The 21,707-nt window shown below is 52.0% G+C and overlaps 1 protein-coding gene across 1 annotated transcript in view; it reads left to right on the top strand.

Annotated features, from left to right (window-relative positions):
* The window catches only part of LOC136296110 (hydrocephalus-inducing protein homolog), a 94,818-nt gene extending 73,681 nt beyond the window's left edge, over positions 1-21,137 (top strand). The window contains 31 exon segments of the mRNA XM_066194942.1: positions 76-240; positions 541-745; positions 1,201-1,342; positions 2,586-2,622; positions 2,659-2,751; positions 2,824-3,273; positions 3,773-3,931; positions 4,359-4,546; positions 4,721-4,903; positions 5,145-5,264; positions 6,505-6,664; positions 6,770-6,942; positions 7,109-7,307; positions 7,992-8,091; positions 8,675-8,774; positions 9,266-9,434; positions 9,722-9,960; positions 10,274-10,346; positions 10,977-11,181; positions 11,566-11,798; positions 12,384-12,535; positions 13,478-13,670; positions 14,232-14,340; positions 14,921-15,172; positions 15,520-15,662; positions 16,009-16,230; positions 17,950-18,110; positions 18,617-18,717; positions 19,297-19,458; positions 19,783-20,005; positions 20,793-21,137. Of these exon segments, the coding sequence (XP_066051039.1) occupies positions 76-240; positions 541-745; positions 1,201-1,342; positions 2,586-2,622; positions 2,659-2,751; positions 2,824-3,273; positions 3,773-3,931; positions 4,359-4,546; positions 4,721-4,903; positions 5,145-5,264; positions 6,505-6,664; positions 6,770-6,942; positions 7,109-7,307; positions 7,992-8,091; positions 8,675-8,774; positions 9,266-9,434; positions 9,722-9,960; positions 10,274-10,346; positions 10,977-11,181; positions 11,566-11,798; positions 12,384-12,535; positions 13,478-13,670; positions 14,232-14,340; positions 14,921-15,172; positions 15,520-15,662; positions 16,009-16,230; positions 17,950-18,110; positions 18,617-18,717; positions 19,297-19,458; positions 19,783-20,005; positions 20,793-20,955 (5,274 nt within the window). The 3' untranslated portion in view covers positions 20,956-21,137.
* Positions 21,138-21,707: the final 570 nt, after the last annotated feature.

The raw sequence follows: 21,707 nt of genomic DNA on the forward strand, positions 1-21,707 counted from the left end.
AGGGTTGTTCTAGTCTCCACTAGTGAGGAACCCCAGCTGCAAGCCCAGCAGTGGGAGTTGTTCAGGGCTTTCCAGTGGGGTGTATTTTCCTTACAATGGTCCACATTACAGTTCACAGTTTCCACTGCTCCTGCACCGCAGCAGCTGAACATCACCAGCAGTTGTGGGGAAGAGCTGAACTGCCTGAGCTGTGTGCTGCCCGAGGACCTGCTGGTGGAGATCCTCTGTGAGAGGCTGAAGGTATGTGGGGTGGGGAAAAGGAGACATTCCTGCTCCGGAGAACAGGCAGTGAGGTACAACTCGGAGAGGAGGAGGAGGAGGAGGTCTGTACATGCTCTTGGAGGATCCTGGCCTGTGTGCAGGGAACCTTGGGGGAAGCTGCAGATGCCCTTAGTTGGCAGAGCCTAAGGACAGACACAAGCTGCTCTTAGCTAATGCACCTGGAACAAGGACAGCTGGTGCCCTGTGACATCTGGGTTTACTGTCCAGCTGTGAGCCCCCTGTGTGCAATGGCTGACTTACTCTTCCCTGTATTTGCAGCACGAAGATTGCTACAAGGGAGTGGTCTTTGATGGCTTGGAGAGCCTCTTTGCAAGAAGCCTGGAATCTTCTCTGCTCTGTGTACTCAGAGCTGTCAAGAATCGCCATTATATCTACATGGTGAATGTGCATCAGGATTATGCTTCTTGGAAAGCCAAGAAGGAAGCTGAAACACAGAGGAAGGAGGATGAAAGACAGAGGGAAGGTGAGATATGTCTGTCCCTCTCAAATCTTCTCTCTCAAGCCCTCAGACTTATCTCTGTGTGTCTGGGTTTGCAGCAGAGCTTGTAAGAAGTGTTTTTATTCATCTTTCCACCTTCTGCCTCTGTAACCACACTCATCTCAGAGTTGCAGGAGACTGGAGGCTTTAAGACACCTTAATCTCTAACATTCAAGCTTGGGCACAAGTTCAAGCTCTTGTAGCTCAGTGACAAACAACTGTCCTCAGCCCTGGTGCACTTAAGCCAGGAAAAGCGCAGGAACTCACTGCCTGGCCGTAGTTTGGGGGATTGTCTGAGTTTTGGAGCAGGGATATGAGCTCCCCAATGTCTCCTGGTGTGATAGGCTGGGTTGGGAAAAGCTGTGAGTCCTTGCAGCTGACCCAAAGCACCCAGCTGTGCTTGCTGTCACTCATGGTTTCTGCTCTGGTTTGTGCTAAAGAACTGCAGCGGGAAGAAGCTCTTCAGAGGAACAGAGAACGTGCCTTGAGAATGGATGAGGAAGAGTATGACGCCCTCCCTGAGGAGGAGAAAGCTGCCGTGGATAAAATAATACAGGAATTGAACCATATGCGGAGGGAGAGGTGAGTAAGCCTTCCATGGGTTCCTGCTCGGGGTAGTGTCCCCGGAGGGTTTCCCTGCTCCAAGGACTCTGAGCTCAGACGTGTTTGATAGCAAAGGCCAGAAGCAACACAGGGATGGCCACTCTTAGCTGCCTGGCTCCCAAGGGAGGAAGGACCTTCTTCTGCTGAGATAGAACATCTTCTTCTCCATGGTGAGCCCTCCCAGCTTAGATGCTGCCTGCAGGGAGCTGGGCTCTGGGCTTGCCTTGGCACTGCCTGTAGGAGTGTCTTTAAGTCCATGATGTTGATTCACACCTTCTTCATCATCTCCCTTCTTCACCAAAACAGTGGGATTGTGGTATGGGCAGGTGGGGGGCACAGACAAACCCTTGGTTTGGGTCCTGGTGCTGCTACAGTTGAAGTCCTTGCAATGCTGATGTGCCAGGGATCCTTATGTTGGGACACCACCCATGAAAGCTCGTGTCCTTTAGGCACCCCTTCAGCTGCAGCAGGAGACAAGCACAGGAGAAGCTCAAAGAAGGCAGCCCAGCTCAGGACACATAGGAAAAGTGTGGAACTGGGAGGGGAGGCTGCTTAAAGCAAGCCTGTGTATCAGGACTTCTTTCAGCCCAGGCTGAAGTTGATTTCATGCGGAGGAGATGGACAAGGCTGCTTCCAATTGTTTCCATGGCAGAGAACACCAGTTTGCCTTGGTCACAGCTGGGTTCCAGCTGGAAACCTGGCTGACAAGAGCCTGTCTTGCAGGAGAGGAGTTCCTGCAGCCTTTGCTTTCTGACTGATAGGATTATTCTCATTAAGGAGCAGGCTGTGCCCAGGGAGGAGGGGGCTGATTGAGTCGAGAAAGAATGGCAGAAGGGATAAGGAGATGTTAGCAGGTTGTGATCTGGTTTAAACTGGGAAATCAAGAGACGAAGGGAGTTCTCAGGCATCTGTGCAGAGAGCTGGTGGCTCAGCCTTTGGCAAGTGGGCTAGAGGTGTTTGGGTGTGCCTTAAGAGGGAGGTTGCACAGTTAAGACCTTATGATGGCAAGGCTTAGGTTCAGCGGGTCCTGGAGGTCCCCTTCCACCATTCCCCTCCCTTGGGATGTTCCAGGCCTCTGTGGGTTGAGGAAAATTCACAGAAATGGTCTTGCAGTTCTGCCTGGCCTCAGGGTCAAGGAATAAAGTGCAGGGCCAGCCAGGACTAGCGAGCCCAGGTTTCTGGTGGTGACTCTTAGCAATGTTTTCTCTTTTGTTTCCTGAAGGGAGCAGCAGCTGCTGGCTCAAAAGCTTGAGGAGGAGGCAAAAGCCTTAGAGGAGGAAGAGAGACAGAAGGAGGAAGAGAGGCGGAAGGAGAAAGAAAAGCAGAAGAAGGGCAAGCAGCCTACAAAACCAGAGAAGGGGAAAACCAAAGCCCCAGAGACGAAGGAAGCCAAAGCCCCAGAGAAGAAGGAAAGCAAAACCCCTGAGAAGGGAGAAGCCAAAGCCCCAAAGAAGGGAGAGGCCAAAGCCCCAGAGCAGGAGGAAACCAAAGCCCCAGAGCAGGAAGAAACAGAAATCTCAGAGGACCCAGCTGAGATGGAGAAGAACTTGATCCTGAGGTTTCAGATCCATGAGTTTTCACAGCAGAACGTCGCACAGGTTTTCTCCTACTGGGACAGGGTTCAGGGTACCGTGGAGTTACCTGTGATGAAAAATGGAAACAAGGCACTGCCTTCAGCTGAAAACAAAGGTCAGGAGACCAGTAAGCCTCAGGAGAAAGTGGAGAAGAAGAAGCCTGCACAAAAACACAGACGCCAAAGCCATCCTCAGTCACCTCGGCTGAAGACTCAAGGCCAAGTTGCAGAAGAGGCAGTCAGAGTCGGGGTGCCGTGCCTGGACATCCAGTTCACAGATCCAAAGGCCATGTTTACAGAGATCCTGAGCAGTGGGAGGCTGCCAACGGAAGACGAGGTAAAACCCTGCAAGGCTCAGATCTTGAGCTTGCCGTGGTCTTGGGCCCTGGAGCATTGTGTCCTCCCAGGGGATAATGGCACAGAGCCTTTTCCAGGCGCCTGATGATGTTCCATAATGACTCTGTAAGTATCTGTGTGGATGGGGAGGTCATCACCATCCCTCAGATGGGCAGAAAGTGGAAGTGCTCTGTGTACAAGTATCCCATCTGTTCAGAGTTTCCCAGCCTGGAAATCATTATAAACGGTCCCGGGACAGGGCAGCTCATGGTCATTGTTTTTTCAGCTGAGACACTCAGGAGAGATTTCTCTGCTGGTCCTGCTTGTAGCTCTTGCCTCTGCTCTGGAGCCTGCTCACCCCACTGGGCATAACAAAGCGTTTGTACTTCATGATTTTGTAAATCAAAAACCCCATTGCCAAAAGCTCCGTGCCTTTAAAGAAGGAATTGTGAGGATGAAGGTGACAGAAGTATAAACAAGATTTTTCTCTTCTATTTTAGATGCTGAGACATCTGGGACTGCATCCTGAGGGGCCTCCGCTGCCCCCTGCGTTTGTCCTCTCCGTAGTCAACTACCCAGAGGAGCGCTTGGGCTCCGCAGAGCACGTGGAGCTCTTCACCATTGAGGCACCGGGAGGTGCTGCTATGGAAGATGATCTGGTGGGTGCTCCAGTGGTGCTGGCACTGAAGGTGCCAGGGCAGAGGGCAGGCTAGATGAGGGCATGGGGGACAGGTTGGATGGAGAAGGATCGTTGTGGAGAGGGAGTGAAGATGTGGTGGGGCCATGTGTCAGCAGGTCTCCTTTCTGTCAGGTATGGGAAAAAAGAGACAGCTCTGCTGGGGACAGAGCAGTTCTGTAAGACAAGTGGGAGGAGATCACTTCGAACCAGCAACTCCCCTTGAGGAGACAGTCCTGAGTCTGAGAAGGGGGGTCCCAGGCAAAACAAACACCAATAAGGAAGACCAAGTCCATGGGCAGGTGGACTTATTTATTCGCTCTTCCATTGGTTAAAAAACTCCATTTTTGCTTTCCAGGATGGGGATGTCTCAGGGCTCACCTCTCTCTCCCTTTTCTCTCTCCCCTTAGGCCAAGGCCCGAGATGTGAAGGGAAGTTCTGCTGAAGGCCAACCAAAGACGGATAAAGAGGCCAGCAGAGACAGCTCTCTAAAGGACAACCAGGTCTCCACACAGAGAACAGAACATCTCTGGGATTCCTCCACAACCAGACCCAAAAGTACACTGAAAAGTGCCTCAATCCCCACAGAATTTCTCAGGTGAGCTGCACGGGGGGAGGTGATGCCTCTGCTTCTTGGCCCTCTTGCCAAACAAGGTCCATCGTCCCCAGCTCCACAGCGACCCTGTGCCAGTGCCTCCATGGGATGGCGAGCGCACCCTCCTTGTTTGATTTGCTCCTTAGCAATGTCTGAAGCCTCCTCTTTAATTGCCAGGCTGAAACGGTACCGGTGGATAGTGCCTGCCCACGGTGAGGTGGAACTGAAGGTCCACTTCTCCACCCAAAAGCCATGGAAGTTTGAGCAGACACTGAGGTTTGAGCTGGTGGGCACAAAGCGCCAGTACGAGCTGCCCTGCAGTGTCACCGGCCTGTACCCCAGCATCAGCCAGGACCCACGGTAAGGCTGGCCCCCGGCAGCCTCCCACGCTGCTGCCCCTGAACTCACAGCAGGGCTGCCCCTTGGGGCTTCTGGCCTGGGCACATCGTGCTGCCTGAGGTCGTCCAGCATCTCTTCCTTCCTGTGCTGGGAGCTGGGAAGGCAGGTGGTACCTCAGCCACCAGGAAGGGGTATGGTTTTCTGACTACATTTCCTATTTGGAGCATCTCATAGCTCCTCCTTCTCCGCTTTCTCTGCCCAGGCTGGTGTTTCCACAGTGGAGGAAGACCATGGAGGCAGATGAAATCATCTTCAAAGAATACGTTGAGAGCACAAAGCAATTCCACTTTGGACCGCTGCTGTGTGGGAAATCAAGAGAGTGGTATGTGCTCCCTGCTGGGCCTTGTACTTTCCTGGACACGCTTGGAGAGCCATGCTGTCCTGGTGGCACAATCCAGGGCAGTCCCGGCCAGAGTCCTGGGAGACACGGGTTTGCAGGGCCACGGGTGTGTGAACTTGAGCAGATAAGGGGCACGTGAGCCTTGGAGGAGCTGCTCTGCCTACCCAGTGGGTGCCTTGGTGGCTGCCTCGGTGGCCAGAGCCACATGCTGCTGCCAGTCCAAAGGTGACCTGGGGGCAACTCCTGTCTCCCTCTACATCCCAGTTCAGCCCTTAGGAAATGAACTTTCTGGTGGTTTTTGAAGTGCTTTGAGCTCTGCAGGTAGCCTGATTGAGCAATTATTCCGTGGACAGTTTTTCAAACCTTTCATTAATCTGTAATTATTAGTAAGATTTTATGGCTGACCTGCCAATGGGTGTCAGGGGGAGCGTAGAGCAGGAATTACATCTTCCTGTAATGACATTGCATCCTCACTGCTGGATGAAGTCCACCTAACCACGTTGTCATTGAAGCTATTGCATATTTCTACTTTTACGGTCACTTTTTAAAAAATAATATTTAACATTAAATTCTTGTCTCCATGGGATCTCTGGAAGGCTAGGTCAATTTTGACAACCCAAGGAAATGAAATCGAAATAGTTTAAAATACAGACAATCTTTAGACAGGTTGATGGATGATCTGGGATTTCTGTTTGCCTCTTTAACCCTTTCACTCCAAAGTCATTTCCACACCTGAGAGAAGGGTTATTTTTTATCTTTTGGCATTCCTCTTGGGAATTGATGCTTTATATTTCTTTCTCAGACTTTGAGCTAACCCATGAAATCCAAAGCAGTTGCATGACTTCTATGAAAGAGATCAGCTAAACTCTTTTTCCAAAAGCTTTTCTTTATACCATGCAGGGAAAGAAAGAAGGGGAAAGAACCCATGCGCCTGGTCTCCTGTTATTTTTCTAGGCACCTTTGAATGTACATTGTATTAAAAACCCTTGAAGTGGCCTGAGCATCATCAGGCTTCTGGGGTGGAGGCACCGGGTACAGGGAAAGGCACCAAAGTAAGGCAAGGATGAGCACATGCTCATGCCCCTGACTGGGATCCATTTCCCTCACTTGTTTGTTAGAGCAGGATCTCCCAGCACCGCTTCCTTGGGTGCCCACGGTGCTTTCCTCCATGTGCGGCACAGGCAACAGTTTCCTCTGCAGCCTTTTCCCCTTTTGTGGACAGGTACAAGGCCCAGAACAGTCACAGCAACAAGGAGACTATAAACATCCTCAACAACTCCCCCATGGACGTAGAGGTCCAGTTCACCTTTGAGAAGGACATGAAATCAGATACATTCCTTTTGGACCCTCCCAGCATGACCCTGAGGCCAGCGGAGAAGCGGGTAGGTGAAGGGCAGGTAGAGCAGGCACCGCAGAAGTGCCCAGGGGCTGCTCCTCCTGCTCACACGCAGTGCTCTTTCTATTTCTTTCTGTGGGGCTGGGTGCAGGAGCTGACCATTTGGGCATACCCCAGTTCCCCTGGCTTCCTGGAAGACAGATTGATCTGCTGCATTGCGAAGAACCCGGAGCCAGTGGTCTTCAGCCTGTGCTGCCACGGGGTGCACGTGAAGCTGGACGTCAGCCCCCTGGAGCTGTCCTTTGACAAGCTCCGTCTGCACAGGTCAGTCATCCCACAAGCACTCCAAGACTGGTGACAAAGAGAAAACCTTTGACTCTGGTTTCCAGGGCATGGAGCTGCTCCAAGGGCCGTGGATGGAGCTGCATTCAGTGGTGAGGCTGGTGTGACCATCCAGCAGCTGATGCCAGGTGCCTTCCTGTCTCTGCAGGACTGACAGCAGGACCTTGGTCCTGAAAAACGACACCCTACTGCCCATGGCCTGGCAGCTGCGTGGGCTGGATGACCTTGTTGAGGACTTCTCTGTGTCACAAGATAGAGGCATCATTGCTCCCCGCTCAGAATTTGAAGTGACACTGAATTTCAAGGCCAGGCAGATTGGCAGCATTAAAAAGATCCTGCGACTTGAGGTGAGAGGGACTGTGCCCTGCCTGGCTGAGCAGCCGTGCGCTCTTAGGGACAGAGTCAGGAAGAGCTGCACCTGACAGACACAAGGGTGCTGTGACCCCAAATTCTGCCTCTACACAGCGTTTGCCAGAACGTGCAGTGCATCCACATCCCCCCAGATAACCAGACGCTGCATCCTGAGCCTGTACCACAACCACCTTGTCCCTGTCAACGGCTGAAGGTTGTTGTTTGGTTGTACGGACTGCAGCGTGATCTCTACATTCCTCCTGGACTTTGCCTGAACCTTCTGCATGGTGCAACAAACTCTCCCCCTGGGATTTTGTTCCCCATGCTTTAGGGGTTGCATTTCCGAGAGAGTGCTAGGTGGTGGCAGAGGGTTGTCAATGGCACCTGCTCTGAGACACCTCACACTTCTTGTGGTTGTTCTTACATCCCTGTGCCTCTCAAGGATGCTTTAGCAGCATCATTCCCTGCTGTAGGAGTGCAGAGTTGGGCTGATAGGGTTTTTTACTGCAGCTGAATCCCACTGGGGCAGCCCATGAGGTGAACAGGTTAGCAAAGCTTGGGAGTCCACCGACGCTTGTGAAGCCTGGGAGGCCATAGGGGAAGCAGCCAGCAGAGACAAGGACTTAGAGGCTGTCTACCAAAAGAATGATCTGAACAGTGTTTGTTTCTTGCTGCCCCAGGTTTCAGACACAGAAAACATCCTGGGGATTGTTCAGGCTGAAAACATCAAAATCTCTGCAAAGGTCTATGATGTTTCTCTGAGGATCGACATGCCTGAAGGTCAGTGGACGCCTCCCAAACAAAGCAGTCCAGGTGCACTGCATTACCTTGGGGGGCGGGTGACCAAAGCGCATGGGATGGGATGGGATGGGATGGGATGGGATGGGATGGGATGGGATGGGATGGGATGGGATGGGATGGGATGGGATGGGATGGGATGGGATGGGATGGGATGGGATAGCATGCAAGGATGGCATGGACACATGAAGCACATACCCTGCAAGTGGTGTGGAATAATGCATTGTCAGGGCATTGACAGCCTTAAGTTTCTCCCCTCTGAACTTTGAAGTGTGCAGCTTCATGTGCAGATTGGATTTGGGGGCTTTGAAACAACAGTGATGTGAACAGGCAGTTGGCAACTCCCACGGGCTCAGCACAGCATATAAAGTAATTTCCTTAGCTACTAATCCTGCAGATATTTTGAGTAAGAAGAGAAAGGGCAGACAAATAGCTGGAAAATACTGTCAAGAAGGGAAACTTGCTGGAAAGGGTTTTGTGTCAAGACCTCCACGTAGTTTGTGACCTGGCATGTTCTGCAGCTGACAAATACCATTTCTGACCTGGCTCTGCGTGTTTTCTGCAGGTCCAGATGGAAGCTTGGAATTTGGAACCATTAATGTCCTGGATAAGGTGAAGAAAGTCCTGAGTCTAAAGAACAAAGGGGTATATGACATTGAGTACAGGTGAGTCCAGCTGCCTGGTAGTGAGCATTTCTTCAGATTCCCAGGCCTGCATTCTCCCTCTGTCAATGGCTAGAACCTGTTTTCATGCTGGCTACCTCATGGGAAATACAAAACCTGGACTCTCTAATCTCAACTATTTTACTAGAGAATCCAGCCACAAACCAGCAATTCTTCACAGCTCAGCACGAACCCAAAGGAGAGCCCCAAAAATTTCAGCCACTGAAATGATGAGATTCATTGCTTTTCTTTGATGGTCACTTCCTTTCTCTTTCTGAGACTCTGTAAAGAAGTGAATGAAAAATTTTGGTGTCAAGGTTTCATGCCTTAACCTTGTGATTGTCTGCACTCTCTGTCAAGATCCAGGATTCTCTGAGCAGTGCTGAACTCTCCCTTTTTCTTGTTTTTTTCTGGTCCTATGCAAAGTCCTGGCCGTGCTGGTGGTGCCTGTACTTTTAACTGCAGAGATCTCCATTCCTTCCCTTTCTCCCCAGCTTCACGCTGAAGGGTGCAGGTGCCAGCATGCAAGACTTGGCATCCCACTTCAGCGTTGAGCCTCGGTCAGGCGTGCTGACTGCCTCCCAGCCTGGTGTGAATATTGAGATGCTCTTCCACCCCACAAGTGAAATCTTCCTCAAGAACAAACCCATCCTGTACTGCCAGGTGAGCTGCTTGGGCCAGGCTGTGTTACCACTCGACATTTTGGGAGTGTAAACGGGATAGGTGTCGAATGGAAGGAGTGCTTTAACTGGAGAATCCTCTCTCCTACGTACACAAACAAAGTCTTTCAAAACCATTTGGGAGGCTTCTTAAGTGGAGCTGAGCATCTGACTCTGGAGGCGGTGCTTAAACAGGGAGGGGTAAACTGCTGGAGGCCTGGGGTGGAGACTGGGGACTGGGGTAGAGGCTGGCCTCTTTGCTGTGTTTACCACCCCTTCCTGTGGACACAGGTGATAGACGGCAGCTCAGGGGAAGGAGGCCAGACTGTTGCCGAGATCCCACTGAGGGTGTCGGCGAGAGCTGTGTACAGCAAGTACAGCATTGAGCCCGCCTCACCCATCGACTTCGGTGCCATGCTCGAGGGCACCAAGAAGACCCAGACTGTCATTCTGGAGAACAAAGGCATGCTCAGCTTCGAATTCTACATCCACCAAGCACCCGAGGATGCATCTGCATGGGAAAGCCAAAGGTACGAGAAGCCCTGCACCACCTTTCCTGTCTGAGGAGGCACCAGCCCACGGCTGGTATGTGGCAGGCAGCCAGGAGACCTGGGCTGTCATCCGTTTGCATCCCTGGCTTGGGGAGAGGGAGCAAAAAAACACCGCAGTGTCCCCAGGTGTAGTACAAAGCTGGTGATAGAGCTCCTGTCCAGCAATGGGTGCTGCACTCTGGGAGCCATCAGGAGCAGGAAGGCTTCCCTCCGTGTGGAGGAAGGCCAGCTTTGGCCTCAGAGAAAGGCAGGGGAGCTCAGCATGACAGATACCTCTGCTTTCTCCTCTCAGTTCAATGCAAGAGGAATCTGCTCCATCAGCTGCAGAGGAGTCCACGGAAAGGAAATCGAGCTCCTTGACACAGGTGGGTGACTCCTGCTCCCCAACAGTGCTGCTGCTGCAGAGGGATGTGAGAAGATGCTGCTGTGCCCTGGCTGGGGGCTCATGGCTATAGGGCGGGACATGGTCTACAGGATGGAACCCAGGATCTGCTCAATCCCACTGACACTCCTGTACTTTGGCTCTGACCTGGACTTGTGGGATCAACAGGGGGGAGCAGGTCCTGTGTTTGGTAGCTGCTAGCCAGCATATGTCTGTGAACACCACAGAAGCAAAAACACGCCTCAGTGAACTCCCAGTCTGCAGAGCTCAGCAAACATTGCTTTTTCTTCTTCCAAGTCATCTACCTTTCTCCTGTCCTTTCTCACAGCTATTTCTGCTCTCCTGTGTTACCTCTGGAGGCTGAAGGATCACAGCTACCACCTTCATTCTTTACACTCAAACTCCTTTCTCTCTGCTATTTGGGACAGGCTTGCAGCTCCTCTTGGCTGGTTGGTCTCAGCCTGGGGCTGCCCTTGGGCCATGGAGTCATCCTTCCCTGCCCTGGGACTGGGGTGCTTGGGCCCAGCTGGAGGCCAAGGCGGGACACACTCTTTGCTGGGGTGCTCAAGGCACAGCTGTTAGCCATCAGCCTCTCCTGGAACTTTTTCTGCAGGGTCCCCTCAGTCTTGGCATGTTCACGGTGTCCCCTTGCTCCGGCTCCATCAGTCCGTGGGGCCAGCAGAAGATCACAGTGGAATGCCTGGCAGGGCAGGAGGGGACGTGTGAGGAGCAGCTCTACATTGACATCACGGGCAGAGACCCCAGGGACAATCCCCTTGGCATTCCCTTTACCCTGACTGCCGAGTCCTGCCTCCCAGGTACGTACTGCCCACAGGTTCCCTTGGTCACACCTGCTGCTGATCAGCACCTAAACTTGCTGCTTGGGTAGAGAGGCACGCCAGCCTTGGTGTCCCACCTTAGAATCCTCAGAGGTTCCAGCCCTCTTCAAGTCCACCAGCAGACTCATCCTTCCCAGGCTGAGAGGGATGCATGGAAGCATAAAAGGAAAGCAGCGCTCTCTAAGACCGAGGTTGACTGAGCTCCATCCTCAAAGCCAGCTCCCCCACCCAAGGCTGGGTTTAGCAGTCACCCAGGGCAGAAAGGGTGACTGAGAGGAAAAGCCTCCTGAGAGGCCAGCAGGGTCCAGATAAATTCATCAGCGAGGCTTCTCCTCCATGCTCATCCCTCTGGTCTATCCACAGGACTCGTTGAGGATGTCCTGTCAATCTTCAAGGAGTACCCGATCTGCAGCAGCACTGACCTCAGCCGCAAGCTGCGGTCAGTGGAAGGCGTGGGCTTGTTCATCAGAGATGAGAACAAATTCATCTTCAACAAGGTTCTGGTTGCGCAAGAAGCTGAAGCTCATTTCAGTATCTACAATGCAAGCAGCCTGCCGTGTGATGTGGTGCTCTCCATCAGACCCCTGTGTGGAAAGGTAAGAACAGGAGGCCAAGGTGATGGTGTCCCTCTAAAGGCAGTGTGAGAGTCTGTTTTGTTCTCCAGATGCATTGCTTCCTGGGGCCCAGACTAGTCTAGCTCAGTGCAGGTCAAACTGCAGGGGAGAGCAGCAGAGCCAGGGAAGAGTTGTGTTGAGTTTTGCATGTCTCGGGCAAGGTTCTGGCTCACACCTCTGGGCCTTTGGCGGGAGAAGCGAATCCTTCTGAACCTCTCCTGGAAGCACACTCAGAGAGGGGCTGTTATGAACTGACATGCCAGGGCTCAAAGGAGGCATTTCCTCAGGCTCCCTGGCTTTTCCTTCACTTTGAAGGCCAGTTCCAGGTTATTTGCAGGGTTTTCCAAGCAGTGCCCACCTCCCATGTATGCTGGGGCAGCGGCCAGGGCTCAAAACACAGAATGCTTTAGCACAAGGTCAGTGTTCCCTGGGAGGGAGGGAGCCTGCCCAGGGAAACAGGGAGGAGGACACACTGCCTGGGGCTGTTCTCAGTAATGCATTTATGAATAAAACTGTGTCGTGTTGAAAGGTCTTTTCTCCTAACACTGCTCTCTGCGTTCCCCCAAGGATGAAAGCCCTGTCAACAACGTTTTCAAGTTGCATCCGGTCAAGATGTCCATTCAGGGCTCATCCTGTGCTGTTGCTACGGTGACCTTCACCCCACCAGATGAGCAGACCTACGACTGCACTTTCAAGGCTTCCCTTGTCATCCCAGAAGGGTAACTGACTGTGAAATACTGGGGAAGGCTTCAGTGATAGCTCCCTCTCCACTGGGCAGGCACAGGCCTCCTGTTATGTTAGCTCTAATGCTTTCAGTAGCCATAGGCAGAGTACTTGGCATGAGATGATCTGGGAGGCAGTAACCGTTGGACAAAGCCAAAAAATGAGACTGATGGTTTATCCTTTATGAGGAATTATGAAGACAGGGAAATATTAGGTAGCCAGCTGAAAGTTACTGAGATGTGCTGCAGCTGACTTGGGGATTTCCAGGGACAAAGGCTTAGATGAAACAGTTCCTGTGCCAGCAGGTCAGCAGTCACAATTTCCTGTGTACCTGTAAAATTAAGTGCTCCTCTGATCACTGTGATTCCCTGGTATTCATTAAGCTATTTTATGTAAGGGACTGGAGCTGGTATGAAAGAGAAGCACAGTTCCTCTGCCCTGGGACCTGTGTAGTGCAGCTTTGACCTGCCCTTCCTCAACCTTTTAGTGGCTGAATTGGAGCAAGAGAAGTCTAATTGCTAATATGCAATTGCTTTCTTACTCTGCTTGGAAATGATCTTTACTGATGGTGACAATGATTTATTTTTGCCTACTTGCTTTTGTACTGCTTTCATGCTGTGCTTTTGCTTGTTGCATGTGTCTCATCTCACTGCAGCCAGGAGATTTGCCATGTCTCATCTGGTGCCTCATTATTTACCTCCTGGAGGGCACGATTCAATTAACTGAAATTATTTTGAATTGTTATTGTGGAGGGCGCTTTGGAACAGAGTCCTCTTGTGAATGGCCCTGAGTGGATTGGGAAGAGCCTGGTGGGGGCTGCGTTGTGTGGTTCAGGAGCATCAGGCAGGGAAAACACTGTGGGTGGCCCTTGCTGCCTCACTCGCCCAGTGAGAAATGGGTTAGTGCCAGCTGAAATTGTTTCTGTGCCTCTCCTGCAGCCCTACGAACTTTAAACCTCAAATCCTGACCTTCACCATCAGCGGGAAGGGGCATGAGCCGCAGCTGACAGTCGTGAGCCCAAGTGCTTGCAGCAGGAGGGGAAATTCCGTGCTGTGCTTCAAGAGGCTCCGGCTGGGGGAGTCAGAGATGCTCCCCCTGGTCATCCAAAACAAGGGCATAATACCTGTCAAGGTGAGGACCTGCTCAAGGAATGGTCTGGTTTGGGAACAAGTGCTTGTGGCACAGGGGAAGGGTCCCAAAAAACACGGCAGACCTGGGAAGAGGTGTCAGAAATTCTTTTTAAGCAAGTGACTGACATGTGTTCTCCAAGAAGGGAGTTCTTGAAAATTGTGCCTCTAGCCTTTCTTCTTTAAGTTGAACACAGGAAAGGTGGTGCAGTATTTTCCCCCATCTCTCAGGTCACCTTTTGTTCTCATGGACATGGGGTGATTTTCCAGCTCCATTAGATTGTTTTCGATCCCAGCTTACTGCATTTTAAGTAAACTTAGTTGTGGCTTGATTACATTCTGCTCATTACTTTCTGTCCTGTTTGATTCTGTGTCAGGTCCATCCAAATGCCTCTGAGCGCTCTTTTTTCCCAGCTGGTTTGACTTAACTTTTGTGCTAAGTGCTGTTTGTAGTGGGAGAGGTGCTGGGTTCCCATGCGGGACCAGCAGCACTGCGGGGTCAGTCCCTGTGTTCCCACCCTGTGCTCACACCAGTGTCAATGTGCTCTGTGCTCCCTTTTCTCAGTTCATGTTACACCTGGAGGATGAGCACGGAGCGTTCCTCTTGAAAGGCAGGGGCTCCACACTTGAGAGATTCTACATTGAAGATGCGGAAGACGACTCTGCTGTCCACGGTAAATTCATTAACCATGAAGTGTGATCCTGCACAGAGGGAAAACGTGTGCCCTGCTCTTGGCTTCTCTGAGCAGCAGCCAGATGTTAGACACAGTTTCTTTCCTTGGGCTCTCTGTCCCCCAAGCTTTTCTTGGGGACTTTCTCCTAGCAAGTTGTAAGAAGTTCTTTGGCTCCTCTAGACAAGGTGGGTTGAGTTGTGCGGGACTGTCACTACCTCAGTGGACCCTCTGAGGTATTTGCTGCTTGAGGGAAGGCACCAGCCTGAATGGACACAGCCCTTGAGCACACAGACAGTCTGCAGAAGCCAAAAGCACTCTCTGGCTCCGCTTTCCACACGGCTGGAGCTGGCTGGAAGCAGATGGAATGCGGGCTGGGCATCAACCTGAGGTTAAGCTGCTTAAGCGGTGATGTGTCTGGAGGTGGCAGTCTTGTGAACACAGGAAGAGGGTCTGGAACCACTGGGGGTAGAACCCGTGCTTAGGAGGCAGCTGATTTCAACCTCTCATTCCTCAAACAGCCTATGGAAATATTTCCTCTGTACCGCTGTATCACTTAACTCTGATTTCCGTTGCTGTGCAGAGAGCAAGCCCCCAAAGCCTTTCCTGCTTCTGCATCCTGGGGAATCGACAGAGTTCGATGTCATTTTCAAACCCACCCTGGCTCAACGACTGGAAGGGAGGATTCGTGCCTTAGTGGGGGACAAATACTCTAACAAGACCCTAATAGAGCTGGTGGGTGAAGGCCACCAGGATGAATTCACCCTCGACGGACTGGAGGAAGATACATAGGAGCGGAATGCTGAGAGCATTCTGAAGAAAGACATCATTGATGGTAAGAGAGGAGAGGCTGCCAAGGTGGAGCAAGGAAGAGGGAAATGTCTGATCATGTGTGTCCTCTCTCTAGCCAGGCCTGGGCTGTCACCCACCGGACTTGGTGGCCTGTGGGCGTGGCAGCCATGCCTGCAGAGCAATGTGTGCTGTGCTTCATGTGGCTGGCTTAGGGGTGTGTCAGGGTGTTTCCCTGAAAGTGGTGGGCTGGGGAGCCGCCTGGGAAACTCCCTTCCAGAGGGAGGAAGGCTTGGAGCAAGAAAGCATTGAACATACAGGTGTCTGTGCACGTGAAGGGGGGTGGATGGAGCTCCCTGCATGCTGAGGTTGCCTTGTTCTCCTCCTCAACAGCTGTCCGAGCGAATCACATCCAGTTTGGGGACTGTTCTGTTGGAGAGCCCTGCAACAGGACCTTCACCATCACCAACCACACCTGTACGAAGGTCATGCGCTTTGAGTGGGAGGCAAACGCACCATTCCAGTTCTCTCCCAAGGTGAGCGTGGACGGCTCTGCCTTTCCCCATTGCTCAAGCCCTGCCCTGGTGTTCCCAGGAGCTGGCAGGCAGTCCTCACGTACCAGTGACAGCCCATTCCAGTGCCACGTAGGAGATGCCGAGATGCCAAGTCCCTGGCTTGGCAATGGCTGCCAGCCTTGCAGAAAAGGCTTCATGTTATGGGAGGTGGCACCTTCCATTCATACTTTTGTCTATCAAACTTGACATAAATCCACTCCGACGCGCAGATTCCTGGCACAGCTGCTCACCACATCAGTCCCTTTTGCTGGCAGTCCTGCCCTTGGCAGTGCTTCCAGTTTGGTTTTGACTCCCTGATTCTCCCTAGGTGGGACATCTCCATCCTGGCTGTGCCAAGGACATCACAGTGACCTTGAAATCAGATGTCCCAGCCACCTTCAGGAGGCACCTTGTGAAATGTAAGGTGACCGAGATCAACTCTGAGCTGCCAGGAGGGGAGGTTCAGGACTGCGACAACAAAATGCGCATTGTCACATGGAATCAAACCACCAGGGAAGAGCCGGCAGCCAGGTGGCCTGAAAAAAGGAAGGTGAGAAGCAAAATGGCAAAAAAAGACAACGCAGCTTCTACAAAAAGAACCACGGTAACCCCCATCACTGCTGGCTGAGCAGCTCCTGCTTGCTCTGGACGTTGGACAGCCGTGAGGTTCACCAGCAGTGCATTCTAGGGGAGAGGTGGATGCACAGTGACCGGACACACTCACGTGAGAGGGGGAGGCCTTTTGACAAGAGACCTTTAGCCAACACAAACTACGAGTCTGTGCCACAACAAGCACAAGGGTTGCAGCCCGTGTTGAATGGGAGACAATGTTTGATGATTTTATCCCCTTTTATGGTGTTTGAAATCTCTTCATCTGATTTGGTGCCTTTTCACCAACAAGGAGTTAAGTCTGCTGCACTCTGTCTCTTCTATGGAAGTGGAGAGAAGTATACTTCTCCTGCACGTGCTGGTGAACTCCAAGTTTTGTCTGCATGGATACCAGAGTTTTTAGTTGTGATCTCTGTATTGTGTGGGATATCTCAGCATGGAGTAGCCCAGGCACTGTATGACAGTATGGAGGAGTCTGGAGAAGGATCATCTCCAGATGCTCTTGCTTTTATTGTCATTATTGCCAAACACACTCGTCTTGGCTGAAGGTTCTTTCTGAGTTCCTGGACCATTTTAAGGCCTCTAAACCATCCTCTTTTCTATCAGAACATCTGCAGTTGGAGACTTTCCTAGTGAGATCTTTCCCATCCCAAAATGCCCATTGCCAGCTCCCTGCAGTGTGGTTGTTGCTCCACACGTGACATGTGGAGAGCACTTTCTCCTAAGACAAGAAGAAAAAGGTGCTTTCCAGAACTCTTCAGTCTTTGGGTTCTCCATCCACAAAGCTCCAGCAGGGGAACTTAACCCTAATTTTGAGACCTGCTGTATTTATAGGGGACCAGGAAAAAAGCCAGTCCCTCTACAAGGTTGATGTGCGGGCACTGGAACGCAGCTATAGTCTCTGTAGCAGTGCGTCCTTTTAGGAGTGCACTTAGAGCCTTTCTAAATCCCAGTCAGCCTCTCCGTAGAGAAACTGCTTGAGAAGTATTCAGGCAGCAATTCAAGCTCACATAACCACCCACGTTACCAGGCTAGCTCAGCAAGAGAGGCAGAAGGCTCCCAGCCCCAGATAAATTTCCAGCAAGTGTTTATTCCGTGTGCTGAAGGTGAATCAGAGGCCAGAAAGAGAGTGGCCATGTGGTTTTCCTCGGTTATGTAGGGTCTCATGTTCATGAGTGGTCCCGGGGACAGGGCAGAGGGCAAGTGACCGTAGGGAAGAGAGGAACAGGACACCAGGCCCCATAGCCAATGGGGAAATAGGAAGAGGGGATACCATGGGAGGAGTGATGGACTTGCAAAACCCCAAGAGCAGATTGCACAATGTTTGCAAGGAGCCACGGGGGAGAAGCCTTTTTTTACACCTGGGGTATTTTTAATCCTAGCTTTTCCAGGGCAGGGCAGTTGGAAATTCCTTTAATGGCACGAGGGACTCCACAAGTTGCCATGGGTATATTAACAGCTGTAGTAGTGACTGCTTTGATCAGTGGGTAGAAACAACTACCGTAGCAGAGCAGTCTCTATTTTGTCATCTTTGCAGGGAAGTGAAAGTGAACGGTCCTTTCCAGTCCCTCTATGAGGCTGATCCCGGAGGCCAAAAGACTCCCTTCTCAGCCTGACTTTCTGGGCTCTGCTCAGTGATTCCTCCCTCCTCTGTTTGCAGGTGGTCAAGAGAGTCCCAGAACCAGCTCACGCTGTGCTGGAGGACAGCAGCCAGGAGGCCGAGCTGTACCTCAGCGCCGTTGTTGCCTACAGCCAGTTAAAACTGAACACGACTGTGGTCCAGCTCAAGGATACCTTGCCCTTCCAGACAAGGAGAGCCACGTGAGTGCTGGAGGCCAGGCAGGGCCCTGTGAGCGGGAGCTGCCTTTGCCCAGGGCTGACCCAGTGCCTGCTTCCCAGAACTCTACCCCAGCCAAAACCAGCACAGGCCCATTCACGTGCACACAAAGCCAAGCAGGAGGTGGTGGTCAGGACAGGTTCAGTGCTGCCACACCCTTCTGCTGAGGACAGCCGTGGGTTTGCTTTCACTGCCTGTCACCTGTCCTCATCTGCTCAAGAATAAGTTTGCAGTCAAACAAAACCTAAAGTCCAGAGTAAGCCCCTCAGCTTCAATGTCCTGGGCACCATGTTGGCCCTTTCCTCTTAAACTTCCAGACTTGGAAATACATTTCTGGGCCACCCAGGACAGCGGAACGTGGCAGGGTTGCCTGGGGAAGAAGATGCTCCTCAGGAGAAATTGATACCAGGAGTCCATCAGGCCATGTTACTGTACTATTTGCTTTATATTTATTGGACCTTTTTTTTTATTCCTCCTCCTTGCTTTTCAGTTTCAGGATGCACAACACAGGGAAGGTAGCCCTGGAATACTCCTGGGAGGAAGCTGCAGATAGTGAAGCAGTGAAGAAGCCATTCTCAACCACTCTGATGCGTAAGGGCATTTCACTCGGTAGCTGAGGGCCTGGGGAGAACACCCTGCCACTTCACTCCAAAACATGACTTGCTTTTTCATCCTTGTCCACACATCCACTTTCATCAGCATCTTCCCAGCTGCAGCTGGAGTTTTCTCCTTGCCCCCCTCTGCCTTTCAGCCCCTTTTGTTCTCGCCCTGCCACCTGTGCTCTGCAAAGGAGCTGAGGCAGACTCTGGGGAAAGCCACGTGCCTGGGTCAGGGCTGGGAAGGGGACATCAGGTCATCTCTGAGAGAAGTCTGAGACTGGGAAAAACAATGGTGTAATGCGTGAGCTGCCCTACAGCCCCTGTCCGTGTGCAGTTCCCCATTCCAGGGCAAATGCAAAGTCATTGTCTAAAACCAGCTCTCCTGCTCTGGCACGGGAGTGTGTGCTGCAGGCAGGGACCCTGCTCCCAGACGCTCTATTTCCTGCTGAAAGTACTTGGCCAGAGATGCTCCAAGTGCATCCCAGCTCTCTTCCGCCTACCTGCAGCAGGAGGCAGAGTTGCTGGCAACACAGGGTTTTGTCTTTGAAAGGTGTCCTCTTCCTCTCTGCAGGGCGCTTCCTGTCTTCTGCTACTGTAAGGCATCAGAAGAAGCTGGTGAGTCGTTTCTGGTGGGAGCAGGACCATCCTTTTGAGATCCATCCTTCTGAGCTGTGGCAGCTGCAGCAGCTTGCCGAGCAGCAGGATTCTGAGCAGCAGCAGCAGCAGCAGCAGGAGGATTCCGAGGAGCAGCAGCAGCCTGAGGAGCAGCGGCTTTCTGAGGAGGAGTGCCTTTACACAGACCAGGAGGAGGAGGAGGAGTTTTCTGAGGAGCCGCTTTATGAGGACGAGGCAGAGTTTCCGGAGATAGACCCTAATGACATGACGAAGCTTTATGAGGAGGAGCAGGCTTCTGAGGAGCGGCTTTCTGAGGAGGATCAGCTTTCTGAGGAGCAGCTTTCTGAGGAGGAGCAGCTTTCTGAGGAGCAGCAGCTGGATTCGAAGCAGAAGAAGAGTTCCCAGAAGCAGCACAGCTCCAAGGAACGGCACCTCTCTCAGCAGCAGCAGGACCGCTCCAAGAAGCCACACCACTCAAAGCAAAAGCACCTCCCTCTGCAGCGTGTCAGTTCCTCCCTGGAAATCCTCCCAGATGCCCTCCATGACCTGCCAGTGTTCTCCATCAACCCCTACCACGGCACCATCGCTCCTGGCGAGAAGCAGACCTTTCACGTCCTGTTCTCTCCGAAGAGCGTGGGGAAGTTTACGGCCACCATGCTGTGCAGGTGGGAAACGTCTACACGCTTGGCAACTCATGCTGCTGACGGGTATCACTGAATCACTGGCTGGGGCGGGTTGGAAGGGATCACAGTGGGTCATCTGCTCCCGCTTCCCTGCTGAAGCAGGGTCATCCCAGAGCACATGGCACAGGGTTGTGTCCAGAGGGCTCTGGAGTAATTCCAGTGAGGGACGCTCCACACCCTCTCTGGGCAACCTGCACAGGAAAGAAGTTCTTCCTGGGCTTCAGGTGGAGTTTCCTGTTCAGGTTCTGCCCGTTGCCTCTTGTCCTGTTGCTGGGCATCACCCAGCGCAGCCTGGTTCATCCCCTAACACCCTCCCTTCAGTCCCTGTGACTGGGATGGGGGGCCTGGAGACAGGCAATCCCAGAGAGGCAGCAGACACACACACCCACAGGAGCACAGAAAGATCCTCTGGCCTTGGTAGGGAGACACTGGGAAAAGACCTTGAATGAAATAGGAAGCTCCTGGAGGGTTGCAAAATCTGTAACAAGAGACCCAGGGAGCACCCTGGACCGAGCTCTGCTTCTTTTGGGACAAGCAAGGGCTGCTTCTCTACATGGAATCCTGTGTGTTGCAGTTGGTCCCCAGGCACTTAACTGCTCCTGTCCCTGCCCTTGCACCTCTGCAGCCTCCATGCAGCGAGAGCAGTTGTTTAATTTGCTGCTTGCTGCTTGCACAGAGAGAGGACACAACATTGTGTGCTCTGCATGGAGACAGAAAAGTGGCGTGCTGGAAATGCTCGTCTGGCTGATACCGGGCCCTTTCTTCCTAGGATCCCTAACCTGGAGGCGACTCAGAAGAAGGTGCGGGTGATTGTGAAAGGCAGAGCCCGGGAGCAGAAGAGTCGTGATAAACCAAAACGCTCTGCGTTACGGCAGGAAGAGAAAGGACAGAGACCCCAGAAGCAGTTGCACTGGAACTTACCACCTGAGTGACAGCATTTGCGTCAGCTGGAGCATCTGGCAGGAGCTGCCAACGTTGTGTCTGCTGCTGCTGCAGCTGCTGATGGTCTCTACTAATTGTTAACTAATTGTTATTAAACAATTAGCAATACATGGTTAATTGTCAGCTTGTCTTGGTTGGAAAGACAGATGTCTGGGGCCTCTCTGGAATGGAGAATTTGACCCCCTTCCCTCCAAATTGTTATAATTTTGAAATTAAGGGGCTTTCATGCAAAGATACGGGGAAAAGAGGAACAGTTCTTTTCTAGTATGTATAACAAGGGAAACAAACAACACCAGCAGCAACAACAAACAGAACCAGTTACCCAACCACAGCCTTCTCTTGCTGCAGACACTTTCTCTTTGGTGTCGTTCCAGTCACAGCCAGGCAGGGAAGGGAGCCCAATAATAAATAAAGCAATTACTGGAGAAATTTTAATTAAGCTGCAGCACGGGATGCACTGCAGAGCTCAAGCACTGTGTGATCAGTTCTTAAGAACTTGCTGCTGCTGTGAGGCAGTCTATACAATAGCCAAATAGTGACTGAACAATGCTTGATTTGATAAAAGATAAATAAGAAAGAGATGAGAAAACACCTTAGTGAGGGAAGAGCCCTAGCCCTTAGGCCCTTTCAAAATATGCCAGTAGATTACACCGAGTTGCCCAAAATACAGAGATGGAAATACCTTCTGGTAATAGCTGATCACCTCACCCACTGGGTAGAAGCCTTTCCTACCTCCAAAGTG

The sequence above is a fragment of the Chamaea fasciata genome, unplaced genomic scaffold (assembly GCF_029207755.1).
Source record: "Chamaea fasciata isolate MVZ Bird 193981 ecotype frontalis unplaced genomic scaffold, bChaFas1.0.hap1 SCAF_12, whole genome shotgun sequence".
NCBI lineage: Eukaryota > Metazoa > Chordata > Aves > Passeriformes > Sylviidae > Chamaea > Chamaea fasciata.